Genomic DNA, 12,464 nt, shown 5'->3' on the forward strand with positions numbered 1-12,464 from the left:
CATCCCTTGCACACCTCTAGTATTTAAGATCTTATGAAGTGCAAAAACCAGTTTAGTACATATGAGTTCTAGACAGTACTACTATATCTTCTTTGAGAAATGATGTAATACATAGAATTTTGTAAGAGCTTTTAGTGGAGCATAATTTAAATCATACTAAAGTGCTCAGGATGCTGTTTACTATTAATAAAATAAGAAAATAATTTCTTAAAATAATAACCTCTGTGATACTAAATTCGATGTTTTTTAGCTAGAGACTTTAATTATAAAAGTCCTAAACTAAGAATACTTTCTAATTATAATCAAGATTGTTTTCATTGGGCTTTATTTGAGGGCATATGTATTTGGCTTTAAGGTTTATATTTGTATATTTAAGATAAAAGATGTTTCCACAGAATGGTATTGTCATAGACATAGACATATAGACCATTAAAATATAATAGAATCTAAAAATATTCCCACAAATATCTGGATAGTTGATCTTCTTATAAAGCACAAAGGCAATGCAGCGAAGAAAGGATAGCCTTGTCAGTATATAATGGTGGAAAAATCAGATATCCATATGCAAGAAATAGGAACTTAATCCATACCTCTTAGCACATGCAGAAGTTAACTCAAAGTGAATCAGTGAAAACTGAAAGCTATAAACCTCCTGAAAGAAAACACAGAACAATTTTTCTACCTTGGATTAAGGAAGATTTCTTAGCTATGACACCAAAAGCACACTGTTAGGGAGCGAATGATTAAATTGAACTGCTCTTCAAAAGGTGCCACTAAGAATGCAAAGACAAACCACAAGCTGGGAGAAAATATTTGCCAAGTACATATCTGATAAAAGATACATATCCAGACTATATAATGAACTCCCAAAACTCAACAATAAGAAAAACCCATTAAAATGGGCAAAGGGTTTATATAGACACTTCACCGTAGGAAGTATACAGGTGGCAAATAAACATGAAAAGGTGCTCAGCATCATTGGTCATTAAGGAAATGCAAATTAAAGCCACAAAGAGATACTACTACAGAGCTTAAAATGACTAAAGTTAAAATGGCTGTACCGAACACTGGCAAGGACATAGAAGAACTGGAACCCACACACTGCCGGTTAGACTGTCAAGCGGTAACTAGTTTGGAAACTGAAAGTTAAGCATAGCCCTGCAGTGTGATATAGCCGTGCTACTCTGCGTCCCACAGTTCGCTATTTGCCAAAGAGAAATGAAAGCCTGCACAAAGACTCATAACGTGAGTGTCATTGCAGCTTTGTTTGTAGTAGGCCAAAAGCAAAAACAGCCAAATGTTTATCAGCAGACGAACGGAAAATCAAATCGTATGATAGCCATTAAATGGAATCCTACTTAGCAATAAAAATGTATTAAGTACTAATTAATACACTATGCAACTTAGGTGAATCTCAAAATAATTATGTTGAGTAAAAGCAGACAGAGTGCATACTTTATAATTTCACTTATATGACATTCTGTTAAATGCACACTAATCTGTAGTGACAGAACAGATCGACGGCTGCCTAGGAATAAAGGGGGTAAGGGAAGGGCAAGAGAGAAAAGTTAAAAAGGGTCCTCAGTAATTTTTTAAAGCATAAAGGTTCCCTGGCACCAGAATGTTCGAGACTCTTCTCCCTGGAGAGTCAGATGACCCTTAGGCCTGTCGCACAGCACTCTATGTTGTTTTGGCAGCGTTGGGCTTCATTCTGCACCCGGGAGCAGGGGTTGAGAGAACTGGGTGTGTGCATCTTAGGAAGTAGCCCTGGCAGCATTGGAAGGAAGTTACATTTGGCCTTGACTGAGGATCGAGGTCATGGGAGGCAGACTTGATAGAATTGGTAGAATCTAATGCTCCGCAGTTAGAGAGATGGGAGAAAAACGTGCTTGGCATTTGGAGGGTGGGGTCATTATTTCAGATAGAGAATCTGGGAGGGAAAGCAGGTTTGGGGCAGGAAGGTGGGGGTAGAATGTATTTTGACGAACTGAAGCGTTTTTTTCAATAAAGTCTTAATTTGTCTTTTTTCTTTTTAAAAATGTACTCTTCCCATCTCATGTTAATTATCTTTTTGAAAAGATTTTATTTGTTTTATTTAGGACTTTTTCCTTTCTTCTTCAGATATCATTGACCCCGCAATCCTGCGCCCAGGCCGCTTGGACAAAACCCTCTTTGTGGGTTTGCCACCCCCAGCAGATCGTCTTGCCATCTTAAAAACTATTACAAAAGTGAGTAAAGGAAATGGTATATTTTTCTGTCCTGGACAAGTAGTAATTTAGGATGCCTACTCACTTTCTTTTCTGTGGCTTTAAATATTTGTCCAGCCTGTTATCTCCCAGAGGAGAGGGTGAACTGTTTTTGATCATCGAAGAGACTTCTCATTCTTTTTTATTTGTTTAAAATGAAGGGGATATTTAGAATTTAATGCTGAACTGATAATTTGAGATACCACTTTAATCATGTTTTCTGTTCTCATAGATCTTTGCTTTTTACTTTAGAGGAATTGTCCACAGAGCCTATTTGAAATGAAATTAGAAAGTTTTAGAGATGAAGAGTAAATAGGTATAGGCCCATTACAAATATCCAGAGAAAACTTGAGCTTTGAAACCATAATGTTGAATTCTGTCCTCTGTGTTGGACTTTTAAGAGATCGGTACAATATTAACTTTGCCTTTTTTATAAAAGTAATAAACAAATGCATACAAAATACAAAGAAGAAAGCAAATCACCCTAAATTGTACTGCTGTAAAATCATCTACATTAATGTTCAGTGCAGACATTATTCCAAACGTGCCTATGCAGCCCAGGTAGTAGGTGGGTGGGAGGAGGGGACGAACATAATACATCACTTAAATACAGTTAAGTTTATTTGAAATTTAAAAGAAAACAAAACTAAGGGAATTTTTAAACTTCCAATAAATTATTATTTTCCAAAAAAAAGATACTATTTCCTGAAGTGTCACATTTTCTAAAGTATTATTAAAAATAAGCATTATTTTCGAAAGTCAGACTTCCTGACCATGTACCTTCTTTTTAAGCCAAAAGCAAGAAAAATTGGCATTTTTAATGTTTAACTTTTGTTTCAAGGTTTGCTGGCTTTTTACTTGAATTCCCCAGATTGTTTTATGTACAGTGCCCCCTTTTTCCATTTAATACCTGAGATATTCTAGTATATTAGAATAAAATTTGTTCATCTTGGTCCTAAAAGAAGTCTGAAACAATTCGTGGGGCAGAGCAACTTCTCAGTATCTTTTAGACTTTTAAGTTTCTTACGAGAAAACCGAGTGATAACATACTACTATTTAATATCTTCTATTTGGTGTTTCTAGTAATGATGTGGTAACAAGAGGCTTATCAATATAAACCTGCTTGGACAAGTGCAGTTTTTTCTCCTTAATTTCTGTTTCTTCCCTATAAATGTCATTAAAACATACCTTATCTCAGAAAGATTTTTGATGTCTAACAGATGCTTTGACATCAAAAAATGATAAAATAGTGATAAAAATCCCACTAAAAGACCCAAAATTCCCAATACATTTTTTAAAATGTGTCCCATAAGACTAAAACATATATTAACATCTCACTGGGCAACATTATCTGTTAAATTTTCATAAGCTAATAATATCTGATATAACAATAGGTAATATTTATTAAGCACTTACTGTGTTCCAGATACTTTGCGTAAATGAACATGCTTAATCCTTGCAGCTACCTTTTGAAATATTTGAAATTGATGAGCCAACTATATCTCACAAAAACAGGATAGAGATGTGTCTTACTATGTATATATTTCAAGACTGCAAAGTACCATTTACCTTGTTATGGTGGTATGATTATGTTAATTTTCCTTTTTTTTCCCGATCAACCATATAAATAAGATCATTGCTGATTCCAGACTTTGTTATGTGACCAGGAATAGGTTCGTGTGCCTAAACATAGATGTAATTATTGAAATAAATGTAGTAGTACATCTTGAATGATTTTTTAAACCCGATCATTCTGGAACATAAAATACTTACTCAGAATTATAGGAAATAATAATACAATGGGTCATAACTTTCTTTTTTTAAATTGCAGTAAAATATGTTTAGCTTAAATTTACCATTTTAACCATTTTGAGTGTACAGTTCTTTGGCACTAGTACATTCACATCGTTGTATAGCCATCACCACTGTTCATCTCCAGAACCCTTTTCATTTTGCAAACTGAAAATCTGCCCCTACTAAACAGTGTCTCCCCAGCCCCGGGCAACCACCATTATACTTTGCTGTCTCTATGAATTTGACTACTCTGGGTGCCTCATTCATATAACTAGAATGATATTTGTGGGCCATAACTTTTTAAAAGGCTATTTTCCTTCTTTTTCTAAAAATTCCTTTGGCTGAGCTTTCTATAGTCACCAAATTATTTGAGACTTTCACAAGAGCTTTTATTAAGAGATAATAAAACCAGCAGTGCATCTGGTAAGGTTAATATCCAAAATATATAAAGAACTTATACAACCCAACAACAACAAAAAGCAAACAATCCAATTAAAAAATGGGCAAAAGACCTGAATAGATATTTCTCTAAAGAGGAGATACAGATGTCCAGTAGACATATGAAAAGATGCTCAGGGTCACTAATCATCAGAGAAATGCAAATTAAAACCACAATGAGATATCACCTGTTAAAATGGCTCTCATCAAATCAAAGAACAAGTGTTCCGGAGGATGTGGAGAAAAGGGAACCCTCGTACACTGTTGGTGGGATTGCAAATTGGTACAGCCACTCTGGAAAACAGTGTGGAGGTGCCTCAGAAAATTAATGATGGATCTACCTTTTGACCCAGCAATTGCACTTGTAGGTATTTATCCAAAGAAAACCAAAACAATTCATAAAGATCTATGTATGCACCCCTGTGTTCATGGCAGAGCTATTTACAGTAGCCAAGATGTGAAAGCAACCTAAATGTGCATCAGCAGACAATTAGTTGAAGAAGTTATGATTCATATATACAATGGAATATTCTGAGCCATAAAAAAAATAATTCTGCCATTTGCAACGACATGGATGGACATATAGAGGTTTTTATACTGAGTGAAATAAGTCAGAGAAAGATAAATCTATGATATCACTTATATGCAGAATCTAAGGAGCAGAAAGAACAAACTAATTGAAAACTGACTCACAAATATAGAGGACAGTCTGGTGATGGCCACCGGAGAGGGAGGTGAGGGCCTGGGAGAAGAAAAGGTAAAGGGTTAAAGAAGGACAAACCAGTAGTCGGTAGATGGTCACAGGCATAAGGAACACGGCATAGGGGATGCAGTCAGCAGGAATGTTATGGCTAAATATAGAGCCAGCGGGAAGATAAAGTAACCAGGGAGATCGTTTCCCAGACTATGTAAATGTATAGCCAACGTACTGGATACTTGAAACTAAAAATAAAATGCAAAAAAAAACTAATAACCAAGTTAGTATAAAAGTTCTAAATATTTTATATAATAGTACTATTTCAATAAGTGATTCTCTTAAAATATTTATATTTTCAAAGCTTTCTAATATGCGATTTAAAAATTTTTAATTGCACTTGAGAGTCTATCGAATTCACCTTTTGTTTTACTAACTATAAGCTAGAAGCATTGCCACCTTTCAGTTAAGAATAATCAGATTTTAATAATCCGAAGATTCCTTAGCTCTTATTGCTAATTGGAAAATAATATTGGTCTTGAAACTTTGGAGCTATCTTATGTAGACCTCACCCCACACTCTCCAAAAGAGGCAGTTTGTCACTTTCTTGTAAGTGTAAAGGTTTGGGGGAGGGGCATTAATTTTTCTAAAAAATTAATTTTCTAAGAGCCAGAAAATTTCTGAGAATTTATACTTCTAAAAATGAACTTTTTCTAAAATATTACTTTTAGATAGTCATTTATTGTGTTCCTTTCTATATTGAGCTTTCACAAAAGATTTAACTTTAAAGGGTGCCCTAAATGTAGAAAGCCAGCAGTTGCTCCCAGTATACTGATGTGGGAAAACTTTCTCCTCTGGGTCCTCTTCAAGAGAACAGGAAGATATGATGGACAGTGTTATGAACGATATTCCTATCACAGACACAAACTAAGTTTTGGAACCATTTCATTCAAAGGAACCTTAGGGATCCTGCAGTCTGGCCACCTAGTTGTACATGCAGCCAGCCAGAGGGAAAAAGGAAAAACGCACAAAGATTATTTGCCTGAAGTCACACAGTTTCATTTCCCTTGATTAGTTCCCATGCCAAAGTGGACTGAATGGGAAACATATCTGTTCCTGGAACCTGTGTTAGATGAACATTTGCATTTTACCAAATAACAGCAGCTAGCAGATGTACAGTTTATGAACTTCTTAAACATGCCTAGCTGGGAGGAAATGGGAGGACACAGTCTGAATGTGGGCCGAGAGGCAGGTGATTGCACGAGGTGCCACTTGGAGCACCTGCCATACTAACATTTAAACTTACCTCGAAGCTTAATGGCATGTGTTTATTCACACTTTTCTGTGTGTTTCTTCTTAAACTGTGTATTTCCTAAGGTAATTAATATTTGATACAAATACTCAATACAGTGTATATTTAAGTTATGAATCAAAATAATGAAGCAGATATGAACCTGCCATCTAACCATCAAACATTTTAAATCACTATAAACTTTTGTTTGCCTCTGCAATTGAAGTCACTAAAAATGTTATTAACACATACTGTATGCATGCAAGATTCTGCGTTGAGTGCTATTGGAATTCCAGAACTTTTCTGCTACTTGTCCTTTCTAGCCATCTCTAGGTATGAGCTAAAGGGGAATTGGCACTAAGTCAGGGTTGAGCTTAGATACTGGGTTAAGAAAGAGCACATTGAACATAGAGTTTGGCTTTTATTGTACAGCAGTTTCCTGCTCGGTCTCTCCTGGCTAACTTCAATATTATTTCTCCCTCCCAGCCAACCGAAAACTGAGCACAAATGCATGTCAGAACTGAGCACTGCTTAGGTCTTTGCCGTATTTAATCAGGCAAAGGAAATGTGTTTCTTCGGCTTCGGGAAGATTGAGGTGGAGCCTTTGTTCCTGGTGGTGGCTTCGCCACAGCTGCACCCAGGTCCTTCAGTCTTCACAAGCATAACATTGTTCGCCCTCAGCTTGCCCAAGTTTGGAGTCTGCTGCTTAAGCTCATTTCTCGAAATCAAAATTTGTAAAAATCTCGTAACACTGGTCTGGGAGTCAGTTATATTCATGTAGTTAAGCAGCCAGTACTGTTTATTTAGAAGTTATCATGTGGAAAAGTATTGGTCTTTAAAGCCTCAGTGAAAAAGAGTTTTTTTTCTGTCTTATTTAGAATGGCACCAAACCCCCGCTGGACGCAGATGTAAATCTGGAAGCAATTGCTGGGGACCTGCGCTGTGACTGCTACTCGTAAGTGTCTCAGTCCCAAGTCAGCCGATGCTCTGAGGCCCCGTTTCCTCGTGTGTAGAGCGAGGAGGGGGCGCCGTCAGGAGCGTCCAGCTCGGTGTCCGGAGGGCGCCTGGCGCAGCGGCTGGCCTGGCTGTGCCTTGCTCCTTCCTTCCTGGAGAAGCGACCACCCGTTTTGAGATGCTGAGGAATTCCGGGAGCGGGGGATCTTCTCATGCTGACTCAGTACTCTGACCCAGACCACCCAGACCACCATTGCTGCCCTTCACAGATATTCGAGCGGACGTTTCATTACTAGCTGCCAAATTTTCCAGGTGCTTCAGCATTTAGGGAAGCTACGAGTGCCATGTTTTCCAAGCCTCAGAATTTCTTTTTCACAGCACACCAGTGTCCACACAGCCTGTAGGAAAAGCAAGAAATCAAACATCTCTGCCTTCAGCGCTTGGATGTTGGTGGTGGTTGTAGTTTTTATTGTTTTCTTCGTATGTTTTTAAGGAAATGTATTAACCTTCCCAATTTTGGTACACAGGAAGAAAATGAAACTCAGGTTTTATTAGTGAGAAACATCTCCTCCTCTGCCTTCTTTGAAAAGCCCTGTTGCTTGTCCAAAGCATACTCGGTGTTCTCGGCAGCCCCCTGGGGCCCGCCCAATGCCAGCTTTCCAAAGCTAAGTGTTTTCACTCTGAGGTCTTCTGGGGCCTGTTAAGCAGTGTGAATTTCTGTCCGCAGGTAGAACGCAGGCGCTCAGTTCCAGTTCTGGTCAAAGAATTTCACATAACCATCTCTTATTAAGATTTCACTGAAACCATGCTGATTGTTTTTAGAGCATTCAGTCAAGATACAAAGTTTTATTTCTAGTTTTGTCACATATGGACATCTAGGATGAGTCTCAATCTTTGTTCTGCCACCGCAGCCAGTGCACTTGAGAGCTATGCCACACTCTGGTCAGTAAGTAATTTTGGCTCATTTAAGGAAAGAGTGGTTGTCTCCATAAAGGAGAAGCGATCAGAGCCGCAGGCAGTGGGCCTGAGGGGCATGTAAAAGCCCCTCCTTCGCTTTAAGGAGACTGTATCTCTCCTCCAAGTTGGGAATCAGACCCGTACCAGTCTGTAATTAAATGAACCTACAACTAAGGGAAAAAAGAGAAGGAGAGAGACTTAAGTGAGTCGTTTAGAGCTTTGAGTGCTAAAATCTGAAAAGATTTTCAGGGAGTGACAGAGGCAGTTTTGATGGCAAAATTTACCCTGGGCCAAACCTTTTGGGTTATACCGCATGGGACATCTGTGTACAAAGGGGTTGGAGTGATGCGCACTTTGGGATTCGGCGCCACTGCCTTCACAGTTTGCAAGACAGTGTGACACTCAGCCCCCACCCACCTGTTCACTTGGGTTAGTGGTGCCCCCGCTCCGGTGTTGGATTTCACGCTGAGGAAAGGAATGACCGCAGCACGTATGTGCTTATTAATAATGGTACACTCCTAACACTCTCCTAACAGAAACCTTGCATTCAGTTAATAACCCCGGCTCTGTAGATCTCTAAATTTATATGTTATGTGGATCATCAGCATTATACAGTAAATAAGGTTAATGTGTAGAAATGAGGGTTTTATCTTCAAATTCAAATTCTTTCTCAAAGAATCCCAAGAATTCTGTTAAAGACACAATGCTGTGAAACCGCTGACAGCGCCAGTCTTTCTCTGACCGCAGGAACCATGCTGATTCGGCATATTGTTATTACACTGAATCATTAAATGAGGGCTTGTTAGTTCTTGTCATATTTTAAGCAACTTATGTGTCTACTCAGCTTGAGCTTGAATCAGGTGCATCAAAGACTTTGGGCTTTTCAAATCCCTTTTGAACATGGAGCCATAAATGACTTTTTTATATAAGCTTATTTGAGACATTAGCTAATAAATGAAGTCAGCAGTTTAACAGAGGCCATGCGAACAAAAATTTATAATAAATAACCAGTGAGTTCCTTTCTACTGGCTGGGTATTCTAAACTGTCTGTATTAACATGAGTATCTATGGCTGTTCCCATGGGACAGTTACAATTCATTGCAATGTCTCCTCCATGATTTTCTTCTGAAAGTTAGAAACATTTAAAATGAAAACTAAACGCTCTTTCCTACTGACCATAATAGTTTATCCACCTTTACTGGTCACTTTTTTCCTTATTGTTTAATACATGACTTAAAAGAAAATTGCTCTCAGACTTCTTTCTGGTCTTTTACAGTATCTGAGGGTAAATAAGTAACACTTCTTGTATTACAGGGGTGCAGATCTGTCTGCTTTGGTGCGGGAAGCTTCTATATGTGCCCTGAGACAGGAAATGGCAAGACAAAAGAGTGGAAATGAAAAAGGTATGATTCCAGAATCTCTGAGTTCTAATCAGTTATCACTCTGGGCACGTTAAACCACTGTTGACCTGGAAAACGACCATTTTCTAGCATATTATCTATGAAATTAAAACTGACATTTTTTTTTTATGAGACCTTTCGAAGTTATTCTGAATATATGATGTGACATCTGTGGCTGACAGCTATAATGATAATGAAGTTATTTGGTGCCTCTCTAAAAGTCTCATCTCTTTCCCTATCATATACCACAAATGCTTAGATAGGGCCAAGTGGAGTCCATTTACTGGCTTCATCATGAGTTTGGTCTATCAGTCAGATATGGAAAACCTTTTCAATCTTTTGCTAAGGTAATATCTACTTTCCTGTTAAAACACAGCTTATATTGGGAAGCTTAGAATACATACACAAAGTGAAAACTGAAATAACTTTCCATATACTTAGACTTTCCTTTCAAAATACAGAAATCCATGTACATCATCATGTGACACTTGGAGGCTGTCTCGACAGCTTTGCACCATTCTCCACATCTGAGAATGGCCTGGATTATACAATTTGGGTGTGTGTGGCTAAAAAAGATTAATTTGTGACCTGCATTCCAACCTTGCCGCCTACAGAAACAGCCTTTACTTGGCTTGGTTCCTCTGACAGTTCTTTCATCAGTTGTCATTTATTCATTTATGGCTGTTTTCTTCACAGTACTTGTAGGATACCCTCTTCAGAAGACCTGCCTTGTCCTCTCGACCTGTGCTTTATCTGAAGTTCAAGTCTATATTGATCTCCTTTTATTCGGTAGATTTTCAGAAGATGTCTTTTTTTTTTTTATTTGTATGGATTTCCTTTTTTCTTTGGCCACCAAGAATCTTAGAGCTAAATTTTGTTCACAGTTAAAACAACATATGCTTAGCTTAGATTTGTTAGCACACATAATAATTATGAAGTCCCTGAGTTTTTTGTTGTTTAATTTTAAGGTTCAGTTATCTGAACTCCTTTTATTGTGAGCTATTTTAAATTCCTTTTAGAAGTAGATGGGCTACAATTAGCAAAATTAGAATATCTTGTAAACGTGTGGCAGTATACTCTCTGAGAGATGGAGCCTATGACGAGCTGGGAATTTGTTTTGTCACTAAAAATTAACAGGGTTCTGTACATTTCTTGGCTGCTACTAATAATTCTGTTTGAGTGTTGTCTTACATAGAACAAGTTTTAACAGCCCTGCTTTGGTACTGTTGACATTTACAGCTGTCTGTCCTTTGGGATTTTGCAATGGTATCTTACTGAAACAAATGCCATTCAACTTCCGTTCACCACGTTTAACGACACGTTTTGTTTTATTTTTCGGTAAATATTCTATCCTAATGTTTATGTAGAAAGTTGACCATTTTAAATATAAATTGTCATCATGTAAGTTGCTGTATTAACATTTTAAACCATGCCTTAACATTTAGTTATTTGATTTTCTTACTTAGGTAATGACGTAACCTTATAAAAAATCAGAACCCCATTCAAATTTGGTACTGTGATATTATCTATATAGTATGTTATAATATAACACCATAATATCCAGTTATGTGTATGTATTCTTAAGTTATTCTACTTCCCCTTCCTAGTTAAATATATTTGAATTACCTTAAAAGAGAACAATTCTACTTCTTCATAAACATCTCCATTAAACTAAGGTAAACAATACACAGAGAGCCTACAAAGGGTTGTCTGTTTATGAGTGATAGGGCTCTTTGGGCGGTACTGCATTCAAACCTGATGAGCAGAGGTTAGAGGAAATAGATGTTGGTCAAAGGGTATAAGCTTCCTGCTATAAGTAAGTTCAAAGGGTCTGATGTGTACTGCATGGTGACTGTAATTAACAGTACTGTGTTGTATGCTTGAAAGTTGCTAAGAGAATAGATCTTAAAAGTTACCAGCACACACAAAAAGTAATTGCGTGAGGGGACAGAGGTGTTGACTAACCTTATCGTGGAATCATTTCGTAATATATGTGTGTATCATATCATCATGTTGCATACCTTAAGCTTTCATATGTCATATATCGGTATCAGTAAAGCTGGGGGGGAATAAATAAAATGTAGGGACTGTTTTTTTTTTTTTAAAGAAAGGGATAAGGATCCCTCCCTAACTAAATATGAGCCAAGTACTTTTTTATATAATTTTCCCCAAAATAAACTGTTTTGATTGCTTGGTGAGGGAAGAATTATGCTAAAATGTATGATATTATAAAATAAAGCACTTATGCAAAATTAAATATGGTCAGGAATATGCACATTCCAAGGAAAAAAGGTCTAAAACAATCTGATGAGCAGACTATGCTTTGAATTTTGTTCTGGAAAAGAATAGAACGAGTGTCATCGCGAATGTCCTCAGCGTTGCATTTGAATGCTTGAGAGTCTCTCAGGAGAAACTAAGCTATAAATCACAGTCAGCATCTATTCGTGCATTTGCTCCATAGGTGAACTCAAGATTAGTCAGAAGCACTTTGAAGAAGCTTTCAAGAAAGTAAAATCATCTATATCAAAAAAGGTAAGAAATGCTCTTAAACATATAGAGAAGAGAGACTGGAATTGAGACCACTAGATATGAACTCCTGAAAACAAGCAAAATGACGGCCTTTGCGAGAGAGTTTAATTTTGCATGTTGCTTACAGACTGAAGCGCAGAGAGAGAATGAACTCTCGGCGC

At 37.4% G+C, this 12,464-nt stretch overlaps 1 protein-coding gene across 5 annotated transcripts in view; it reads left to right on the top strand.

Annotated features, from left to right (window-relative positions):
- Positions 1-12,464, top strand: part of NVL (nuclear VCP like) — a 68,394-nt gene that overhangs the window by 37,004 nt on the left and 18,926 nt on the right. For 4 of the 5 annotated variants that reach the window (XM_036235403.1, XM_036235402.1, XM_036235404.1 and 1 more), the window contains 4 exons: positions 2,122-2,228; positions 7,342-7,418; positions 9,689-9,777; positions 12,236-12,306. In XM_036235403.1, the coding sequence (XP_036091296.1) occupies positions 2,122-2,228; positions 7,342-7,418; positions 9,689-9,777; positions 12,236-12,306 (344 nt within the window). The remainder of the gene's footprint in view (positions 1-2,121; positions 2,229-7,341; positions 7,419-9,688; positions 9,778-12,235; positions 12,307-12,464) is intronic. The other variant, XM_036235405.1, reaches the window with a different exon arrangement.

Source organism: Rousettus aegyptiacus, unplaced genomic scaffold, assembly GCF_014176215.1.
Source record: "Rousettus aegyptiacus isolate mRouAeg1 unplaced genomic scaffold, mRouAeg1.p scaffold_m13_p_18, whole genome shotgun sequence".
NCBI classification, from domain to species: Eukaryota; Metazoa; Chordata; class Mammalia; order Chiroptera; family Pteropodidae; genus Rousettus; species Rousettus aegyptiacus.